Below are 24,555 nucleotides of genomic sequence, written 5' to 3' on the forward strand. Positions count from 1 at the left end.
TGACGTTTCAAGTTGTGTGTGTGTGTGTCACGTACTTATAAATGACATCACCAATAACATGTATTTTAAGATTTGTGAAAATTAATTAATGTATATAATTTGTAATAATTATTCATGTATGTAATTTGTAAATGCCTTTGATATATTTTAATATGCCGCTTTTAACATTTTTCTCAAATATATTTAAATATGGAATTGTAGAATCTCATGTGTATAGTACTTAATTGTCAAAACACTTAAATTATATAACAAATATGCAAAATCAAATCTTTATTTAACATTGATGTAAAATAAATAATTTTTTCCATATACTTATTACTAAAAATTTGCTGTAGTAAGTAAAACAGTACAAAAGTGTGATCTTTTCTAAGTATACAATAAATAGTATTTTTGCAGCATAAGATAGTATTCAAAATAGTCTCCTATAAATTAAAAGTAAAGCATGTTGCTTATCATATTTTATATAGATTACAAGTGCTCTTTTTACCTTTTTGTTAATGATCTTTTGCATATTTTGTGATGCTTCATAAAGAAGGTTAATCTAAGAAGAAGATTGATTTTTAGCACTTATTTACACTCTTATATGCCTGGTGTGCCAAGTTCTGCTTCTACTTTGATATTTTAATCTGAAATCCAACTTACTTTTTGCAAAACTTTTTATTATGTTTTGTTCAAATTAAATACATTGGAAGACCAAAATATCCTAAACAGAGCATAATATCAGCATGTTCTCTGTTTTTTTTTTTTTTTTTTTTTTTTTTTTTAATTCTCTTAAAATCGGGAAAACATAAATGTTAACTAGCATGGTCAACTAATCTCTCAAATTTACTGTATTCTATGACAAATTCTAACTTTTTAATTTTTATATTTTTCTGTTTGATACTTAAAATTTCTTTTGTTTTAGTTTTATAAAATGTAAAAACCATTCATACTTATCATTTTAGATGTTAATCCTTATATGATGCTCTTCTATTGAAATAGACGTTTTTAACTAAGTACATCCTAAGCATGTTTGGTAGCTTTTGTTTTATTTAATATAAAAAGTAAATCTACTTGACTTGGAAGAATAGCAACTTTTATGTCAAAAGCATTTCATCATAATTTAAGATGTTTATTTATAAATTTGATGTCTAATAATTAATGTTTTTTTTAAATTCTGTACATGATGAAACATTTAAAAAATGCCAAGCTTACATATTTCAAAACTGGCATGTCTGTTGATTATGTAAGAATAGACATTTCTTAAAAACTTTCAAAAGTTTGTGTTCAAAGGAAATAAAATTAGCAACTTACAAAACTCATAAAAAAAACGTCATCTTTTCTTGGCCGATACAGTGGAATAAATTTTAAAGATATTTATTGAATTGTAAATTTTGCTGAAATTGATAACACCATATCACATTTTCCTCTCTCTGTATGTAAATTAAAATGTTTCTAAGTAAGAATTCTGCATTGTATTTTTATTTGTATATAAACTTATAATTGGTACATTGATTTTTTTAATTTGTGTGTCCAAAATAATTTTGTTGCTCTTATTTATTTCAGTATTTGAAAGACTTCTATTTCTAGGTGGTATTTTGCTATGATATCTATATCTGGTGTATTTGCTGTGACATTTTCGGTTGTTTTTGCATATGTTGCTGATGTGACTGAAGAACAAGAGAGAAGTGCTGCTTATGGATTGGTAATTTTGTTTTCATTCATTTGTTGCATTGTGATCTATTACTGTCCTGTTAAAATATGTGGCTGATGTATTTTGGGTTCACTTTATAGATCTGTGCTATGCTTTTCCATCTTCCCATGAAGTCAAAACAGTTTCCTCACATTTGATGTCCTTTGCATTCATTCAGTAACATAAAACTTTGCGTTATTGACAAATATAAAAACAGCAGGCTCATATATTTGTAATCTTAACATTTCTCAAATGCTAGATTACATAAATAATAAAAAAGTCAAATAAATAAATACCCTTCCACAGTTTACAAATTATATTTTGTGACCCATATAAATTTGTAAAATTGAGCATGTGCTGTATATCTTTCAGATAACAGAATGTTTTAATTTCCATGCATTTATTTTATTAAGGTATCTGCCACTTTTGCTGCTAGTCTTGTCACCAGTCCAGCATTAGGAGCGTATCTTGGGAAACTTTATAATGATAATCTAGTGGTGGCTTTAGCATCTGCTGTTGCTATTTTAGATGTATTTTTCATCATGGTTGCTGTACCAGAATCTTTACCTGAAAAATTTAGGCCGGCGTCTTGGGGAGCCCCAATATCTTGGGAACAAGCTGATCCATTTTCGGTAAATAAATATTTAATACTATTCATCATTTACTCAGTGTTTATAAATATAGTAATATATTGATAGGTGGTGAACCTTACCTTATATTTAAATATTTTTATTTATTTTTTGGTTGAATTTCCACAATACTTTTTGCTCTGTTCTTAATCATGTTTCACATGTGTTATAAAAGACACCTTTTTACATATTAGTTATATTGCATAAAACATCCTTTATAAAATGATTAACAGTTTGACTGCTATGCAGCGCAAAAGCGCTGCATACATTTGTCTTGAAAACCGCGACGCAGTTAGTTATTTTAGAATGCACTCGTGTTACAAAGTACACGTGAGGTCAGACTACGTACGTTCACACACACGGAACAACGAAGACACACTGAAACTCACAGCGCTGCATCGCGGTTTCCGAGATAAATGAACGCAGCGCTTTTGCACTGCGTAGCAGTTAAACGGTAAAATAATTGTAAAGTATCTGGAAAACAATTATAATAATGCATTGATGTATAGGCAGTTCTTGAAAAACATCAACCATCTCATGACATAGTGTCATAAAAAAAGTAACTGGTTGTGAAAAATGTCGCAAAAGTACCAGTTCATGACAATAATATGTGCCTGTTATATTGTTTCATTTTTTTTACTGCCATTATTGTTATACATTACATCAGAATCATTTTAAGATGTCGCATTTATCTTTGGCGTTTATTTGGTGAGCTATAAGTAAGTTTAACTTTCATTGACCAAAAAATGCTGATGGGAAATATTTTATTTGAGAATGGGATGAAAGGAAATTCAACATCTAGATTTTTGTGAAGTAGTTTGAAGGTAATGTATTAATGAAGGAAAAGAAAAGAAACATCAAGTCTTAAGAAATGGTGCAGATTTCAAATAATAAAAGGATTGCTATATACTTCTTCTTTTTCTACCTAATGTATTTTATTTTCCTACGTATGTTTTAATGTTTTATATTATTTATTTTCCTTACCTAGCAACTAAGAAAAATGGGCAAAGATCAAATGATTTTAATGCTATCAATTGCTGTCTTTCTCTCATATCTTCCTGAAGCTGGACAGTATTCTTGCTTTTTTGTTTATTTACGCTTGGTAAGTAATATTTTCTATTTGTAGTTTGTAAAAAAAAAAAAAAAATGTGTTTTTAATTTTTAAACATTTTTCTTTTAACAACTAATATTGTATAAATTCTTGAAACCAGTGCGTAAACTTTTTTAATCACGACCCCTTTTTATCTCTGACACTTTTTTTTTTTTTGCGACCCCAGATATAAAATATAAATTAAAGATATAAAAATAAATATCCTTCCATAAATAATATACTTCTTTGGTGTACATTATATATATATCTATATATATATAGATATATATATAAGATAGTTAGGATTTATTTTAAGCAAGCAAAAATTAAAGAAAATTCCATTGAGACAGATGTGCTCATCTTTTGCTGCATAACAAACTAAATATTGAAGTGATATTTGACGCTGCTAGATATTAAGCATCATCAACTTGTTTCAACATTTAACGAAATTTGGTTTTAATTAGCTTTAAAGCTGAAAAAGTAGTTTTAAAAAATATGTGGTGCTAAATGAGAGAAGAACATTTAATGCCATTTCAGAAATAGTAAGAAATCTAGTTCTCAAAATCAAAATTCATCAAGGATTTTTGCAAAAACTCAAGTTTTAAGTTTGAATATCTAGATAGCTTTACAAATTTCTCTTGCATTTTATATAGCAGGTAATTAATCTCATTAATATTAATTAATGTAATGTCTTTAAAAGAATAATGTCATTAATGTTAATTAATGCAATTTCTTTAAACTCTATTGAATTGAATTTTCACGACCCCAAAATTTCGATTTGCAACCCATAGTTTAAGAAACCCTGCTTTAATCAAAAAGCTCTTTAAAACCATTGACGACTGTTTTTCAAATGTTGTGTGGTTACTAATTGCAAAAAAAAATTCTTGTTGGTTAAAGTTATACAGTAGAAAGTCCAAAATCCGGCGTCGGGAGTTCGGTGATTCCGATTTGGGATTTTTTCGGATATTAAATCATCAGTTTAAATCTAGTAAGATAGCATGTAGAAATTATAAAATAAAAAATATGAAATCGTGATTTATGAAATAATGAAGTATTTATGATCTAAAGGGCATCAAAATTTACAAAAAAAAAGGGGGCTTAATATTTATTAAATTACCATATTCTTTCAATATACCTTACCTTATACTTTCAATGTAAGTTGCTTTGTTTTTTGTGCTAATAGTTTCTCTTTAATTCTGTAGACAGACATAGTTGCTTGTTTAGTTACATTGTTGAAGTCTTGTAACTGCCGTGTCGAGAATTCCGACTAACTTGTTAATCGAAATTTTTTCGTTTTTAGTAACTTCTCCATCACTGCCTTCACTATCAGTAGCGGTCTTTTTTGGATCTAGAACCGTACTACAGATTTTGCCATTCCTTATCTGATTGGTGATGGAGAAGCATTATCGTCACAATGAAAAACTTATCATCTTCATTTATTACCGCTTCTTCACATTTGTTTACAAAATCCGTTAATTAGAAAATTTCGCCTTTGTTTTGCAATATCTGAAAACCTTTAAAATTCACGGCTATCATCATCAAATTTAGCTATCATTCACTATACTTATTTGGCTATGCATCATGAGCTTGGTGACTAATGACAAGTTGTTCCGTTAAATTTTATCTTGCTTCTGTCGTGCACCGAGACAATTAAGGTTGAATTTTATTAGTTTAGTTATTTATTATACTTATGTCTATTTCTTGCACATGCTTAATGCTTATCTGAGTTCTGAGTAAATAAATTCCCACATATACTTAAGCCTTATTGAGGGTCAGTGCTAGATACCTTACCGCCTGATGCAGTCTCTGTGGGTCCTAAATTCTGCAACCTGGTGCCACTTTACGAGCCCTGGTGCTAGTTCTGGGTTTATGTGAATAACAAATGAGTTATTCTTAATTCAAATAGCCCTAAATGTAATCTTTGGGTCTATGAGTATCATCAACAAAATCTATTTTTAGCATCCGGAAAGAAATTTTTGGTAAATTTTTCCTCATCAACATTTTAGCACATTTAACATAAATCTGTAATCATCGCCAAGCTTAATGTCAACATAAAAGATTACCATACTCCTTTATTATTCAATTACTAACATAAAAAATATTGTTTAGGCATTGCTACGTGTGTCATTACTCAAGTTGTCATGTGTTGGTAAACATGCGGTGATGAAAGGAAAGTATAATAATTGTAGTATCCGTAAGTGCAACATAGCCACCAGAGGGCCTCACTTTTGTGCCAGCAGCGAGAGCGAAGTGAAAGAGGAGTATGACAAATAGACGGACTGTCGTCTAGCCCATGTGAAGGTGGTGAATATAGAACTGTATGTTTCCACGAGGAGACGACAGCAACTGCGAGTAAGCACTAACCTGCTATTTTAAAATCTGCCAGAGTGATAGTGTAGAATCCTGTTTGTCTCAAACAGCACTGTAATTCGATTTAATGTACCTTTTCTCTGTTATTTTCATTAAATGGTTCTGTGGTGTGGAAAACGTTGGAATTGTTATTGACCCTAGGATATTCATCTTCAACACCCCTACCACAGAAAATCTGGGGGCCTTCTCCATGATACTTGGATATTTCAATGTAAAGTACTGTGAAGAAGGTATTGTGAAAACTTTGCTTTATTTCTTTCTTGAAGATAGTGATACTTTTGTTTCGTTTTAAAAATGAGTTTCTTAAATAATTTAAATAAAAGTGATTTAAAAGTAATTGCAGAACAAATCGGAGAGACTGTTCCAGAAAATGCTAAAAAAGCTGACATTAAAAAAATTATCTAAAATTCTGAGCTTCGAAATGAACGTTGAATTTGTTCGTGGCCTCGTCAAATCGATCGCCGAAGATCGGATGCCTACAACAAATAATGAACACTATCTGTTAGAGATCGAATGTCTTAAATTAGCTCAAATTAAGAAGCAGATTGAGCTAAAAAATTTAAATCACAGTCATTATCAAGTGATAGAAGAAACGTGCAGACCAGTGTGGAAGATACCATTAAAAGCATCAAAACACTAACTATAGCTGTACCTCAGAGACTGGAAGCTCTGCATTTGTTTTTTCAGTCACTTGAGAAAGCTTTTACTACTAGAAGCATACCAGTGGAGTTAAAATCAGAAGTGTTAATTAATTTATTAGGTGATAAATGAAAATAATGTTTTAACGTATGTTTCTGAGCAGGAGATTGCGTATTATGATAAATTAAAATCATTAATATTAAAAAAGAATTTCTGATGACACCGCGTGAATGTTTGAACAATTTTAAAAATGCTCAGAGACATTCATCTGAATCACATGTTCAGTTTGCGTCTCGACTCAGTGCAACTTTTGGTTATTATTGTAAGTTAGGAGAGGTAGATGATTTTTAGAAATTATGTTATCTTATTGTATCTGCATAAAACTCTTGTCTCTAAAACAAAGGAACATATTAGTGTTTGGGAGGGCCAAAGTTGTTTCCCACCTAATCAGTTGGGAAGAGAATGTGATTTATTTTATTCATCCAGGGGTAAGTCTTTAGCTGATACCAGTAACACACGGATCGAAACTTCAGAAAATAAAAAGCTTAATTTTTCCAAAAATAACCTTAAAAAAGAGCAATTTCAAGAATTCAGGGAAGCTTGTAAATCAGAATAGTAGTAAAACAGAACGTATTTGCTATGTATGTGGGAGTAAAGGGGAATTATTTCATTTTGCAAGAAATTGTCCCAAACAGTTAGAAAAGGAGGAAAGTTTGTCTAAAACAAAAGGTAACTGGTTAAGGATTGGATCGAACAATGCAGCTAGAAATAAGTTAGAATTTATTGAACTGTTAATTGATGGTAAGAAAGTAAAATGTTTAATAGATTCTGGAAGTGAATTCATAGTTGTAAAGAAATCTCTTTTTCCGAATAAAATACCATCTGGAATAACAGAACTCAAAAGTTCGTTGGGTCAAGTGGTTAAAGCGGAAACAGCTAAGTTTAATTTTTCTTTGTGCAAAAGCAAAAAAAAAAAAAAATAAAAAATAAAGCTAGAGGCAGCGATGATTTATGACCTAATAACAAAATGTATTCTGCGGCCTTCGTGTCTAAAAATGATTTGTTCTGACAGGGTGATGATTACGCAATATGAAAATGATTCCATCTCGCGGGAAAGGAATTTTTTGTCTTTTATTTCTGCAGCCATTGAGGGAGACAGAAATAGATTTATCACACATTAAGGATAAGGATTATGCAATACTGTTTCCACTCTTATTAATGAGTGTAAACTTCTAGAAAAGCTGCACAGTACAAACTCAAAAATAAAAGTTATATTAAAAGATGAAATTCCAGTTTCTCAGCATTCGAGGAAAATTCATTTTGCTGGCTAAAAAATTGTTGATAATCAAATAGATGAATGGTTAAAGTATGGGATTATAAAGCCATCGTGTTCAGAATATGCTTCGCCATTTGTTTTGTGTAGAAAAAAAATCGGGCAAGACACAAACTTGTGTTGACTTCAGGCAATTAAATAAAAAAATAGTTAAGGATTCCTTTCCCATGGCACAAGTAGAGGTTTTAGATCATTTGGGTGAAGCAAAGGTTTTTTTGACATTAGACTTTTTTCTTTCATGTTCCGGTGAAGGAACACTAAATATTTCGCATTTATTTACACGTGCAGGTTTGTACGAATTTCTAAAACACTTTTGGTTTGTGCATGTCACCTAGTGTGTTCCAAAGATTTATTTACAATGTGTTTAGAGATTTAATTCGGGATGACACTGTTGTTATTTACATGGACGATTTTATTATTCCACCACAAAACAAGAAAGAAGGATTAGAAAAGTTAAAAACGTGTTTTAGAAGTAGCCAAAGAATACGTTTTGGAGATCAATTTTAAGAAATGGCAGTTTTTGAAAAGAAAAAGAAAATTTCTTGGGTATGTTATTGAGGATGGTACAATTCGCCCATCTACTGAAAAAATCCAGGGCTATTCAAAATTTCCCAGAACCCAAATACCTTAAGCAAATTCAGAGTTTCTTGGGTCTTACTGGGTGTTTTAGGAAATTTGTTGCCAACTATTCAAAAATAGCAAAACCACTAAGTGATCTTCTTCGTAACGGAGCAGAATTCAAATTTGGGCCTGAACAAAAAGATGCATTTAATAAATTGAAAGAACTTTTATCGACAAGTCTGGTTCTTTATATTTTTAAACAAGGAGCACCATTAGAATTGCATACAGATGCAAGCAGTCATGGTTTCGGAGCTGTATTGCTACAAAAGTCAGATGATGGGTAGTTACATCCCATTTACTTCATGAGTAAAAAACTAGTCTCCAACAAGAGAAGCTATCTAGTTATGAGCTTAAAGTTTTAGCTATAGTAGAAGCTCTAAAGAAATTCAGGAATTACCTTTTAGGATCTAAGGTCAGAATAATTATGGATTGCCATGCTTTCCAGAAGACTATGTTCAAAAAAGATTTAACTCCTAAAGTGGCGAGATGGGCGTTACTTCTAGAAAAATTTGACTGTGAAATTGTTCACAGATCTGGGCAGGAAATGAAGCATGTGGATTCGTTAAGTAGAAACGCTGTCATAAGGGTTACTTGTTCTCAGGGAGAAGCTACAGCCAAAATTGTAGCTACGCAAAAAAGTGACAAGCGTCTCCAGTTGCTAAAATCCTTAGTCGAGCAAGGACTAAAGAAAAACTTCCTAATGAAGAATGGTATACTATACAAGTTCGACAGTGATCACGAGTTACTTGTAGTACCGAAGCATTAGAGCTAGAAATTATACGTAGTATCCATAACAAGAAACACTTCACAGTGTCTAAAACGGAAGATCTGCTGAAAATCGACTTTTATATTCCTAACCTTAGAAAATGAATTGAACCAGTTATGTCAAATTGTGTAGAATGTATTTTGTGCGACAGAAAACAAGGTAAGGGCGAAGGGTTGCTGAATCCCATACCAAAAGATAGTATCAGTTTGAGCACTTTTTATATCAATTTTATAGGACCATTACCTTTGACAAATAAGAATTACAATCATATCTTAACCGTGGTTGATGCATTCACAAAGTTCATATGGCTCTATCCAGTAAAGTCTACATCAGCTGAAGAAGCATAGCAGAAGCTGAAACTGCAACAATCAACTTTCGGTAATCCTTTGAGAATAAGTGGCAAAGGTACGGCTTTTACCTCTAAAGACTTTGAAGATTACTGTAGTCAAGAGAAGATCCAGCACATATTTACAACTGCAGGTGTTCCTAGAGGTAATGGACAGGTGGAAAGAATTCATCTCACTCTGATACCAGTCCTGTCCAAATTATCCATAGATGATCCAACCAAGTGGTACAAATAATGTTGGAGATGTGCAACGGATCTTGAACATCACTAAGAGCAGAAGCACAAAGAGTTCTCCATTTGATCTCCTCACTGGTGTTAAAATGAGATATCGAGAAGTCTTAAAGATTATGGAAATTCTCAAAGAAGAAGAAAGAAACATTATGATGAAAGACCGAGAAGATATGAGAGAGGAAACAAGGAAAAGTATTCTAAAAATTCAGGAAGAGAATAGAAAAACATACAACAGGAAGAGAAAAGAGGCACAGGTATACAATGTGAACGACCTAGTTGCCATACAAAGAACGCAGCATGGATGTGGTCTAAAGTTAAGGCCAAAGTTCTTCAGTCCATTTGATGTAACAGCGAGGAAAGGCAAAGATCAGTACCAAGCGGAAAAATTGGGACACCATCAAGGTCCTGGATGTACCACTACAGCAGCTGATCACATGAAGCCTTGGACTGTTCCGTCTAGGACTGTGTGTACCAGTGTCGCTGATCCATGTTTTCGAGGGCGAAAACAAAGTCAGGATCACCAAGCTGTAGTATCCGTAAATGTAACACAGCCACCAGAGGGCCTCACATATGCGCCAGCTGCGAGAGCAAGGTGAAAGAGGAGTATGACATATAGACAGACAGTCGTCTAGCCCACGCAAAAGTGGTAATGTGTCTTCACGAGAAGGTAGTAAGACGTAGGTCTAAACGTGAAGGTGGTGAATATAGAACTGTGTATTTCCACGAGTAGACAACAGCAAGTGCGAGTAAACACTAACCTGCTATTTTAAAATCTGCAAGAGTGATAATGCAGAATTCTGTTTGTATCAAACGACACTGTAATTTGATTTAATGTACCTTTTCTCTGTTATTTTCATTAAATGTTCTGTGGTGTGGAAAACATTGGAATTGTTATTAACCTTAGGATATTCATCTTAACAAGGATAACATTTATGCTAAAATGATTGTTTCTTCAATAACAAAGTATTTTATTTAGTGTTGAAATTAAGAATCGGAATTCTCCATGAGTTTTATTATGCGCGGAGGGGGGATGAAATGTGCATGTGTAAAGCCTACAAGAAAAACGTGTTTGATGGCTTTGAGATCCAAATTTTAGATCATTCTGGATAATGGACATCTGGAGTTTGGACTTTGTACTGTATGATATAATATATTACATGAACTGATATTTCTGAATAGTAATAAGGACTTGTTTATAGGTGCTTTAACTAAGGTGACTAAACTGTTTCGAAAGAAAGTCATAAAACACTGAAATTACATACCGCTCATATTTTTAATTAACGTAATTTTATATTTTATTACCACAATACCTGTTGTAAATCTCTATCAGCTTCATCCATTAGTATCTGATGATACATTTTCTTGATGTTAGCACTGAATGCGTGCGTACCTATGAGTGCAAAATTTGGCTACAATAGAAAATAACTTGTTATACAGTTCCTCCATTAAACAATATAGAATTGAGTGAAACCCCATTACTTGATATAGAAGACACATCAAAGACGATGCAGAGGGGGCTTGACGTATTCTCATGATGAAAAATGGCATGATGGGGGATATAATATTCTATATTAGAACACTCATCGTCTCTAATTCTTTCCATGTGATCAAGGGACAGATATTCATCCATAAATGCCTTACATAACGTTGCCATGATTTTAATTTTATTTAATTTTTTCTAAAGTAAGTATAATCGCCTTTCTGGTATTTCCTTCGACGGTCCCAACATCGGCAGTTTATCTTCAGTTACTGGTAACCGTACAATATCTTCCATTTTCAATTCTCTTGTGTGTAGAAATGAGATGCTCCTCACAGAATTGCTTTTCAAAAGTTTTATCACTTACATTTTTAGCGTGATCCCAGAAAAGGATTCTAACTCGAAGAATTGTTTGACAGACTTATATAAATTATCATCTTCTGAAATTAACCCAGAAAAATGATAAGAATTTGAATTTTTGATCGAAGTTGTCTCTAAATAACCAAATACAGTATTTTGTAACAACAGTGAACCATCAAATGACCTGAATCTTTCTGCTTTTAACAATTCAAAAAATAATTCACGCCCCAATGATACATGAATTTTGCTAGGCATATGAAAGGTAGGATCTGCTAGTTTAATTTCCTTTGGGAAATCTATTTTAGAAATATCTATTTTATTTGTAGGTGTAAGCCCCGTAATGCAAGGTAAAATTTTAAAAAAAATCAAGTCCTACAAAAATCGCCATCTTCCTTTGAGATTTTTGCAGTTGTTTTGTTTTTCACAACATATTCGCCTTCACTTATTCCTGTTGTGATTGTATTTATTTTTTGCTTATTCAGTTCCAGAGCATCAGCGGCTTCAGTAGTTAATATATTGCAGCTTCTTCCAGAATCCAATATTCCTTTTGATTTTGCTTTTTTCCCTCATGTGATTTCAATAAATAATGATACTGTACACAGCAACCCTGTTTGTTTGGTTACAGCCGAAAACGTCATGCTACAAAACATCACAGTTCTAAAACATCGTGGTACAAAATATCATCGTCGAAAATAAAGCAGTTCAAAAACTTTGCAGTTTAAAAACATCCCCCTCGAAAATATCGTGGTAAAAAAATAAAGTATCTACAAATCATCGCATGACGATAACATCGCAGACACGATTTTTTCAGGCTTTAATAATTGTAAATGGATATTTCCACAATCATTTGTGAGCACAAGATAGAAAAAAGGATAATTTTTACTTATTATTTATTCACTACTAAATTTTTGGTGATATAGAAAGAAGGAAACTTAAACATAGAAAATTAATGCAACTTATAGCATTTAATAGAATTTTAAACCAACATAGTTAACTAACAAAGGTCATTAATAAATCATTTTTGTAAAGTTTTTACTGGTAATTTTTCATGAAAGGTATAATCTAAAAAAGATTAGAAAAAGGAAGGTAAGTAACTGCATGACCTTATCTATAAAAAAAGTGCTAAGTTAATAATGAGATTTTTTTCACTTTTGTTAATCTAATAACTCTTATAGTGAAAATTATTTCTTGTTTAGTTTCAGTTTATTCTTAAAGTGTCATTAAAATTTTCATGCACAGAGTGCAGTCAGTTACTTGAATGTCTATTTGCTAATTATGACGAAAGTCAGCTATATAATATTTCAGTAGTCTTTGGATTTCTTAGATTATGCCAAAGCACACTATGGCTATGTGCTTAAGGGGTGGGATTCTTTTGTGGAGTACATTCTCAGGAACTGCTTCATATGCACATTATACTTCAGGGAAATCACGAAAATCTTCACCCAGATTTTTTGGGGGGTTGGTTTTTTGTTTTTTAGAAAAAGTGAAGTGAACCTTCTTGGTGACTGTCTCCCTAAGATGAACAATATTTTTGAGATGATACATGGGCTCTAATCATTACGCAAGTTCACCACATTCACACAAGATTAAAAAGATGTGGAATTTTGAGTGGTCGCTTTAAATTGGATTGCTTACATTTACTTTTAGATTTAAATATTTCTTATTAGCACTTTAAAAGTATTATTTAATTTTTCATGTACATTTTATTCAAAAATTGCATAGTTACTTATTGAACTTACAGTGACCAACTTCCTAAGACAATTTTTAGAATATTTTAATTTATGCACTCCAGAAGTCTGTAGTCAAATTAAAATTAATATTTCTGAGTGAGATTCTATTTTGTGGCGGTTCTTTGCCTAGTAACTTTGAAGCGACTAATTTTTCTTGTAAATTTTTAATTAAAGATAAATTTAATGAAATAAAAACTTAATCAAATTTCCCTTATATAATTTTCAAGGATAAAAACTGCATATATTTTACATTGACATTTTTCAGTGACTGAAACGTTTCAAGTACAATTTTTTTATATTTAAATGACGAACTGTTTGGAATAAGAAAATGTAACATTTTTATATATCATTTTAAATGCTTTAGAAACATATGATTTTGAATATCAATCATAACTAAATTAAAGTAACCAGAAAGAATATTCTTTTAATAAATTGAAAGTATTTAGTGCTTCTACGCATTAAACTATTGGAAAAAGATATCTTGAAACAAGGCATGTTAACTTCCATAGTTTACGTTTTAAATCAAACAGAAGTATCTTTTTGTTTTAATAATTTTACAAATCTTATAGTTTTTCTTCATCTGTAATTAACTGTAGTTTTAGTTTAACAGTTCATAATAATAATAACAAATGCACTAATTGCTTGTTTGATTTCTTTACTTCAAGGTTAAACATTTTCTTCATCTTTCACTTCACAGGGAGGAGAAAAAGCTTCTCTATCTATTTTCCCAGCCATAAAAAACTACTACAATGTTCATTATTGCATCTGCATGAAACAAAAGGAACAAAATTTTGCATATAAGTTTATAACTTCTTGGAGTTAACATTTTTATACGTTCTCTTTAATATTCATGTAAGGCTTAATTAGCATGTTGGTTGTGATTCATACTATATATTTATACTTGCATATACTCAAATCACGTGCTTATTGCTCAAAAAACAAAAGCAAAAAAAAAAAAAAAAAACTCTTCTTTTTATTATATTATTATTATTATTATTATTATTATTGCAACATGACTAATTTTTATATAAAGTGTATATAAAGAAATATTTATATAAAGAAAAAAATGCATATTGCACAGTTCTGAAAATATGCTGCTTAAAATTTATATAATTAAAAAAAAAATATTTAATTTGGGAAATATTACTAAATATTTTTCATTCTCAGCAAGAAAGTTTAAATTTATGATGTTTTTATGATACGTATCATTTTTTTGTTATAATAATAATGTTTTGTTTTGGGAAGTTTTGCCTCCTTAATCGAACTACATGGATATGTAATTTTATTGGGAAAAAATTAAAATGTTGTATTATTAATTATTCGTATTGCTGAAGTTTGGCCAAAAAAGAAAGAAAAATGCCAATTAAATCTATATTTTTAATTTAATTCATTGATGAAATTATATATTAATTAAATAAATCTGAGTGTATGAATATATATATGCAAAAGAGGCAAAGGGCTTTATCAAAAACAAACAAGGAAGGGCGATCTAAACATGTTTGGAAAACTCTAAACTTATATATTTAGATAATATTTATAATCATTATAAATTTAGATACATTTAATAATTAGATTTTTTCACAGTTGTTTATGAATGAATAAATCCTTCATTTCAAGTACATTTATAAATAATTTAATAAATATTTACATATTTTGTTAAATGCAGATACATGCTTTTTGCAAGCACATGCATAAATACCATTTTTCATTTCCGGCATGTGGAAATCTTTAATTTCTGTGCATTCAGTATATTTTTCGATTAAAGTAATTTACACTACTTTTAAAAAAAGTGCATGCTACAATAATATGTGGATGTGAAAAAAAATTTATATTATTTAAAACATTTTGGCGTTTAGAACATAAAAAAAGACTAGCAAATACTGTATCAAGGGTATTGAAAGATGTATACAATTTTAAAGATACAGTGAGGTATTTTTCATTTTTTAAGCATAACATTGTTGCTAAAATATATATTTTTGGAGTTCAACAGCTTAGAATTTTATAAAACAAATTCATAATCAAAACCGCTGTTGTTAGCTATTAAAAAATAACCAAGATATGATTTTTGCGTAAATGTCACTAAACTATACAAATTGCTATTATGCATCACACTAGGAATTTTTCTTTTATTCAAAAGTGTCCCGTTTTTCGATTTGCATGGAACTGTCGTGTGTTGAAATACTATCAGAGCGCTGTCAAGCGAGCTTCTGAATGTAAACAAAAAACACCCCATCTGGTTAGCGAAGCTTCGGAGCGGTGCTTCACTTCTAATGCCGGTTTGGTAACTCCTTCCTTTCTTACCTCCATGGTATAATTAGCTGTAATTCGCTCCTCCCACCCCCGAGCTCAGCCGCTTAGCTTGTTTTTCAGCTCAATACTCAGAAGTAAGAGCTTCAAGCATTAGTTTTCTGAAAAGTTCCTAATTGCTTTCATCTTGCATACAGATTGCTACAGTTTCCAGCCAAACCCTGATTCTTACTTATCTTTCGAAACAAATATATATTACTATTAATGAAAGAAAAAATTTCATTTTATGAATATAAAATGTGAAACTAAATCATTTATTAAAAAATGAACTTTTGTGAAAAACTCTTAAATCAATATTCTGAAATTTTTAAATGCGGTGAAATACAGCATTTAATTCTCTCCCTTAACCCTTTCAGTCCCAATGGGTTATATAAGTCCCAGTAGCAGTAGATGTTTAAAGAAGCCAAGATGGAATTACATGCATCAATTTACTACATAGTTAATATCCCACTGATAGTAGGCATCATTTCTAATATCCCCACTACAAAATTGTTGCGCGCCTCTTCTTAACCCCTTCGAGCCGGGTAGCGAAAACGCGCGCTTATCGCTGAGGCCGGCAGTGTCTTACGCGAGCGTCTCTCCAGGGCAGGGGGCTTTTTTGCTACTAAGCCTAAATCCATGAAATTTCCGAAGTATCAACGCATTGTTTAATAATGCTCTACAGAGTATTTAAACGGCTTATGCGTTATAAATATTTTTATATATATACTTTAATTACCTTATTTCTTGTTTAAATGCATATTTTACACATTTTATTTTAATTACTCACCATTTTATGAATTGTAACATTATACATCTGAAAACTAAATATATTACTTAAAATTCTCTTTTCGTATGAAAAATTTGAAAACAGGGATCTACACACAGTCCTACGTTACATTCCTTGCACTCGTAATAACTCATTTGCTGTTTTGGAGGATTTTTCTGGGAATGTGAACAAACGAAGCATCGTCGTCTCATTTTCTTATCAGTCTCTTCTGAACAAAGTTTTGGAAAATGTCTTTCAGTTAATCTTTCAGAATCAATATCAGAATTTCAGAATCAATATCTGAAATATTTTGCATCATTTCTGCTATTTCATGCTCTGTTAAACATTTTCGACGCTTTGACATTGCAACGGTAAAAACAAAGAATTCACGACTAACAAGATCTAATTATTTTCTAAAAACTGAACTGCAAACCGAAATACCCAACGCTTTAGTGCAAATAAAACTTCTCTACTTACAGTAAACAACTACCACGTGCGAATAAAGTGCGATTTAAAGAGACGTCATAAATCACGCCATTCAGAAACATTTATTTCCCTGTTTGTTTATATAATCAAAAACACGTGTATGTGAGTCATGCTTCTCTCATTTCGAGTAGAAGGTCTAATTTACATGTATCTGAAACCATATGGACATACAGCGCCATCTTGTGGCAGAAATTATAGTTTGAAAAACGTTCCAAAGTACTGGCACAAATACATAACGGTAGAGAATGGAACAATCCTCTGGCACGCCTGCGTGTCAGCCGGTAGGTAAGTGCGTTCGTTGCTGGCACGTATACGTGACAGTCGGCGCAAAGGGGTTAATAGAGGCTTAGTTATACAGACTGTTGATTTCTGTCAATGTCATTTGTGACAATTACCAAGAATACATAAAAAAATCAAGTCAGTTTAAACAAACAAATAAATTGGGACTGAAAGAGTTAAATAATTTAAGATACTTTTTTTTAATTTTCAGTATTTAGTTATTCAGCTTTCAAGTGGCAAAATCATCTTCTCTAAACGCATTTGTTAAATGCATTTAACTCCTCAAAAAAATATTTTTTTATTTCATTTAAAGATTTTGTATTTTGACAACTTGTACATCCTTGTTTTCGATATTATGCATTATATCACACGTAAAATTATAAATTTTTGCTCATAAAAAATTCATAGATTCATGAGTCTATTTGAATTAATTGTGTTTCTTACATCCAAAAGATGTTTAATATGAAGACATATATTAATAGAGTTTTATAATATATTTTCAGTGGGAAATATGCACTAACATATAACACGCGTTAAAGTAATAGAGTCACAGGATCAGTGAGAAACCATGGTTATTACCAAAATAAATAATAATTAAATGAACAAAAAAGAGGAAGTCTGGGCAAACCAGTACTCAAAAAAAGCATGTGAATCGAGTATATACAAGTATTAATATATAGAATGAATCACAACCAACATACTAATTAAGTATGTATATTAAAAAGAACGCAAGAAAGAAATGGCTAACTCCATGAGGTATATAAAGATGAAAAAGATATTTTTGTTTGATTTAAAACGTAAACTATGGAAAACATGCCATCCTTAAAGATAGCTTTTTTCAAAATGTGTTAGATACTTTTAGGTGAATGTGTTGAAAACTAAATACTTTCATTTTATTGAAAAAATCATGTACGAAGCGAACTCGTATTCTAAAATTTAGTTATGGTTGATATTCAAAATCATATGTGTATAAAACATTTAAGTAACATATAAAAAAGTTACATTTTCTTATTCCAAACAAATTGTCATTTAACCCATTAACCGCCAAAACTACAAGGAATGTTTCTTTTCTCATGAAAATAACAACAAATATTAAATTAAGCATTTATAACATAAATTTACATTGAAAATAAAAAAAATAAAAAAATGCTCTTACCTGTGGAAAAAGCGAGTGTTGTGTTTGCGTAACGTCAGCGGAATAAGACTACGGATGTTTAGTGAGTAGGATTGTATTCGTGTGATGTTTCTTTTGAGTGGAGCGCAGTATTACATTTTAGCTATATAACGTTTTATAAATCTACAAAATCACTTTACTTGTAATTAATTTAATATTAAAATATACATTGTATTTCTTTTACAAATACAGATTATTTCATTTGAAAGATTCAAGCATAAAATGCTTTATTACAATCATGATGTAAACCTACATTACATACTTTGCATCTATAAACAGTCTGGCTATGGTACTCTTTACAATAAAGTCTTTTGTTTTCAACGGACTTTACGATAAAATGTCTACCATCTCCATGCAGTGGTTTCTGAATGCTGAATTTAGTAGGTCTTCCTGTTGCTGGTCTATTTCTGGCTAATTATACACTCTCAATAGGAGTTTGCAAAAGAAATAATGCATTCTCACATGTAAAATCTAAAAGAGACTTTATATTTCCAGTAGTAAAAAGTGGTGATATTTAGTAAGTTCAGATACAGTCTCACCTCATATAATTTATCAGTATTGTCAAATGCAAATTCTGCTTCATATTCCTGTACTGCAAACGTGATATCAATTCTCGTACAACAGAAACAGAAATGTCCTTATCAAAAGACCAATACATTTTTTCTTGAGGTAAAAAATGATATCCTGTAAATAATAATATTCCAATAAATCTTCTCATATAGGCTTCAGATGCAATAAATTCTGGGCTTTTTTTTTTTTTTTTTCCCCGGCTGAGTGTTTATATTTGTCTGTTCACTGTTCAACGAGAAGAGAGTAAATGTCTAAACCAAAAAGAAAATTGAAAATCTGTGCACTAGTTTTACCTTGTGTTTTGTCTTTTATAATTTCTCTTCTATCTCTTTCTTCATGTTTTTCCTGAGACATAACTAAACGTTCCTTTTTTATCCACTTCAAGATTTCAGTCTTCTGCTTTTTAAACTTTTTAGTATGACTATAACTACTTTTAGAAGGCTGAAACTTACTTCTTACGTGAATTTCAACTTCCTCAGCAGTATCATTTGGTAAAATATCATTATCATTATTTGAAACATTGCCATTCCTTTCTTCTTCGTCATTAGGCTCTGCAATTTCTGGGAAACAACAACAATATCAGTTTCATTCTGGTCATTATTAACATTATCATCATCTGTTTCTTCATCAAAAAATCTTTGAAGGTCTTCTTCTAATGCAAGATACCTCGTTCTAGGCATTTTTAAACAACCAGAACATGAACTAGAACATCGAAAGGATGAGTGATAAAGGAGATTGACTACCCGTTTTCTGCTGACGTTGCGTCAACGCAACGCCTGTTTTTTTCCCTTAATTCTCAACACAAATATAAACATCTGACTGATATAATGTTCTGATAAACGATAACCTTGACTAAAAATAGATCACTCATAAAGATACCCGGTTGAAAATTTTGCTTAAAGTATGAGATTAATTATTATAAACAAAATGATTGTTGAAGGCAAATATTTTTTTTACAGAAATAATCTTCATAATATTTTCTACACAAAATCACCTGCTGGTATAAAATATCTTAGGTAGTTATATTTATATACGCATTTATTTTGACCGTTGCATCAACGCAACACCAGCGGCTAATGGGTTAAGTAAAAAAAATTGTACTTAAAACATTTCAGTCACTGAAAATAAAAGTAAATGTAAAATATGTGCAGTTTTTATCCTTAATAAAATTTAAGGGAAATTTGATTAAGTTTTTATTTAAATTTTATATTTAATTAAAAATTTGCAAGAAAAATTAGTCGCTTCAAAGTTGCTAGGTAAAAAATTCCGAGGATAAAGAATTGCCGCAAAAAAGAATCTCATTGAGAAATATTAATTTTAATTTCGCTACAGATTTCTGGAGCGCATAAATTAAGATATTCTGAAAATTAAGAAACACCAGAAAAACATTAAAAATTGTCTTAGGAAGTTGGTCACTGTAAGTTCAATAAGTAACTATGAAATTTTCGAATAAAAGGTATGTGAAAAATTAAATAAAAAACTTTTAAGTGCTTAATAAGAAATGTCTAAATCTGAATTTTTTTTTTTTTTTAAATCAATGGCGGGCCCTGAGCCCGACTTCGGCGTGGCCACTACTAAGGCCAGAATTGATGGTCACTTTATTATGGAGGCACCAAATAGGTGGGCCACCTTTGCTTCTTATGGAGGGACGGAAAGTTACAACCATGCCTTCTCCGAGATTCGAGCCCGGGACCTTTGGTATCGCAGCCCGGCTCCCCTTACCGTCTGGGCAGCCTAAATCAAAAAGTAAATGTAAGCAATCCAATTTAAAGCGACCACTCAAAATTACATATCTTATTATCTTGTGTGGATGTGGTGAACTTGCATAATGATTAAAACCTATGTTTATTGTTCTCAAAAACATTGTTCGTCTTAAAGAAATAGTCACCAAGAAATTTCACTGCTAGTACACATTATTTCTAAGAAACAAAAAAACAACAACAAAACAAAACAAGCTGTGTGGAGATTTTCGAGGTTTTCCTGACGTATAATGAGCATATGAACCAATTCCTGAGAATGTACTTCACAAAGGAGTCCCACCCCTTAAGCAGATAGCCATAGTGTGCTTTGGCATAATTTAATAAATCCAAACACTACTGAAATATTATATAGCATCATAACTAGCAAATCGACATTCAAGTAATTGACTTCACGCTGTGCATGATAATTTTAATGACACTAAGCAAGAAATAATTTTCACTATAAGAGTATTATATTAACAAAAGTGAAAAAAATAATCTCATTATTAAGTTAGCAATTTTTTTATAGATAAGGTCATGCAGTTACTTACCTTCCTTTTTCTAATCTTTTTAGATAATATTTTTAATGAAAAATTACCAGTAAAACTTTATAAAAAATAATTTATTAATGGTCTTTGTTAGTTAATTATGTGAGTTTAAAATTATATTAAGTGCTATAAGTTGCATTAATTTTTTATGTTTAAGTTTCCTTCTTTCTGTCTTGCGCTCACAAATCATTATGGGAATATCCATTTACAATTATGATGATTTATAGATACTTTATTTTTTACCACGATATTTTCGGCGGCGATGTTTTTAAACTGCGAAGTTTTTTAACCGCTGTATTTTTGACGGCGATATTTTGTACCACAGTGTTTTAGAATTTCGATGTTTTGTAGCATGACGTTTTCGCCTTGCGTTGTTTTTGCCGCAATGTTATCAGCGGACACCATTTGTTTACCTTTGGTGGTTAATATGGCACCTAGCACTTCTGCACACTGTTGCAAAATTGGGGAATCTTTTTCATTTTTCTCGGTGCCAATTGCCGATTACTCGTTTGGAACCGTCTGAGAAACTTTGGGTTTTGAATCAACATCAACTAAACTATTGTGATCGGAATTTTTACAGATTCTACACGTAAAGGTTGACTTGTATGGTTTTTTATGCATTTTAAAACATATCTTGCACAACTTCGATTCTTGAATTATTTGATTATGTTTTGAGACGCTCATATTAAGGAATTTAGATCATCTGTATAAAAAAATTTTCCGCGTTACAGAGAATACAGGGTTTCATATTTTTTCTCCCTACACTTACAATTAAACTCTTAGGTTTTATTCTCTTGACCTGAAATAATATTTTTACTCAGTACTGGTTTCTGATTAGTGTTTTTATATAAACTTCTAATACTTGTTTTCCAGAAAGCTTAAGAATTCATCTAAAGCGAGTACTTCTTTTGTTTTTAATGTCAATTCGAATTGATTACGCGTTTCCTTATCGATTTTTTAAGCAATATATTCATTAATGTAGCATCAGATAAATTACTGCGTTTGAATTCCTAAACTTTCAATGCACGGAAATATGTTTTATATTATCCAATAGATGATGTAATTCCCTGGGGGATTCATTGTTGATTTTTTCCATGATTTAATATATTTTGTATGTGAGAATCAGCAATTGCTCTTTTATTTTCAAAATGAGATTCTAAAGCTTTAAGAAGTGAATTGTAGCTGTCTTGATCTGTTTCTATTTGTTTTGTGTCTTCCCTTAGTGCGGCCCTTAAATAATGGAGCTTTTATAAATCGCTCAATTTATTTTTATCGCCAATTAAAGAAATAAATTGCTGTTTAAAGCTACTGAAGTCTTCATAATTTCGTGTAAGTATTGGGAGTGGAATTTCAGGTAATTTTACATTACAGAAAGTTTCATTATTCACTGATACACCACTGTCTTTAACTATTCAAGCACTATTTAATTTAATCGTTGAAAGAAGGTATTAATTCTTACCTCCATATTATCCAGCAATGAATCCAGCTCTTCCATATTTTTTTAAGCTTTCATCAATATCTAGCTTTTCATCAATGCTTAGTCGTTCTGGAGATGAGTCATGCAACTTTTAGTTCCTTGACGTTCTCTAATTTTACTTCTAATTTAACTGAACTTATCATAACTTCAGATTCTTTGAAGTTATTTATGAACTTCTCCGTCGGCACTTATTTTTGCCACTTTGAATGGGCAGTGATCTTCGTCCAAGATGGACTACTGTTTATGGACTGTATTCTGCTAATGAATAATTTTATTCTTCTCCTAAGTATATACAGAAAATGCCGCTAGAGGGCTGAGGTGCACAGGTGTAGTAATGATGTAACAATTAAGATTTGCTGCATTTTGAAATACTGTCTATATATTTTATGTATCATAGCATTTAACTTTAATAGTAATTCTGTGCATTAAATTTGAGGGGGGAATTCTGAGATTTTTTTTAATACAGTGTTGCCATTACTTGGTTTGAAATAATGAGTTTGTTAATCAGAAATTCATTAAAGTTTTACAAAATATGAATTAGATTCCAAAATAAATTCAAATCAAAATTTTATGTCTCTAGGTACATTCATGCAGATTCTTCATTATTTAATTCCTTTAAATTCATATTTGGTGGCAACAATTTGAAAAGTAAAATGTCATATTATAGTAGATGACGCAAAATGCCAAAACGAAATTAATAGCCCTTTGGGCTAAAAATAAATTAAAGATGCAGATTTTACTTGCTTGTAAAACTATTTCATGCACTGAAAAGATGTTGGACATCATCTGGTAGGATTATTATCTTACATTCAGTTGCTAGTACTAAATACTTATGCTAGATTCTCTTTCTTGTCTAGTATCTATCTAGCAGCATGTTTTATTGATTACCATTGGATCTGTTCAAGTGCGTGAGATGATCATGTGTTGTGCTTTTGTTTTTCCAAGTCTATGGACCTGACCTGTTGTGAATTTTTCTTTGGGATTTTAGAGAAAAGTTGAAAACTACGGTATACTCAATATCTCTGCCCATATTATCACCAGAACTTCAGCAGTGAATTGTTGCAGTAGTGTATTTCATTCCTATTGTGTAGCTAGAATATCTGCCACAGCAAATTTTTCCAATGAAATGATGCAAGAAGTAATAATTTTGCATTTTTACATTGTTTACCTTATTCTCTTCAAAATTTTAATTTTGTTCATTTGAAATACTTTTGTGCTTGAGAATCTGAAATACCTTTGTATTTTGAGATACTGAGAATTTACTGTATTTTTTCCCACAAGGCTTTTAATTATCTGTTAATATGCTACTGAAAGGTGCTAATGATTATTTTCTGTTGATTTTATTTAATTAAAATGTTCAAAGCACTTGATAAGAATACACAAAAACATTTATTTTTTTAACTGAAATTACTTTGTTTATATTCTTACATGTAAAATTTACAGCTAAAATTGGCCTAAATTAATTTTAACTGATTTTAATTTCAGATAATGGGGTTTTCAGCTGATGAAGTGGCTTTATTTATAGCTGTTGTTGGCCTTTTGTCTGTTATAGCTCAGGTAAGCTTTAAATTTGTGAAAAAAAAAATATTCAGCTTATAAAGCCATGTATTGTAATGTTTTATTTCAGTTTGAATTCCTATTTTGTGGAAATAATCTTTTGCAGCATTTACAATCTTTGCATATTTGTGTTGTTATTGTATCACATGGCCAGACACTTGCAACTTAATGTATTCTCATTATTGGCCAGTGTTCATCAGTCATTTAGTTGACTCATTATTGAGAACTTTGCCCAAGGTGTACTACAGGGGCAATCCAATTGCACTCATGAGAAAGAGGAAGGTTCATCCCAATTTTGATAGAAAACATCTTGTAGAACCAACCTGAGAGTCTACCACCTTTCTTCACATACCACCTAATCTTTTGAGGGAACTTTTGATATGTCAGTATTTTAATGCCCCCATAT

General features: G+C 31.0%; 1 protein-coding gene across 1 annotated transcript in view; it reads left to right on the forward strand.

Annotated features, from left to right (window-relative positions):
• LOC118201271 (solute carrier family 71 member 1) overlaps positions 1-24,555 on the forward strand; it is an 80,221-nt gene that overhangs the window by 26,236 nt on the left and 29,430 nt on the right. The window contains exons 5-8 of the mRNA XM_085815320.1: positions 1,570-1,684; positions 2,086-2,304; positions 3,290-3,403; positions 24,078-24,149. Of these exons, the coding sequence (XP_085671446.1) occupies positions 1,570-1,684; positions 2,086-2,304; positions 3,290-3,403; positions 24,078-24,149 (520 nt within the window). The remainder of the gene's footprint in view (positions 1-1,569; positions 1,685-2,085; positions 2,305-3,289; positions 3,404-24,077; positions 24,150-24,555) is intronic.

Source organism: Stegodyphus dumicola, chromosome 4, assembly GCF_044657685.1.
Source record: "Stegodyphus dumicola isolate Sdum_Otavi_A_Nest chromosome 4, ASM4465768v1".
Classification (NCBI taxonomy): domain Eukaryota; kingdom Metazoa; phylum Arthropoda; class Arachnida; order Araneae; family Eresidae; genus Stegodyphus; species Stegodyphus dumicola.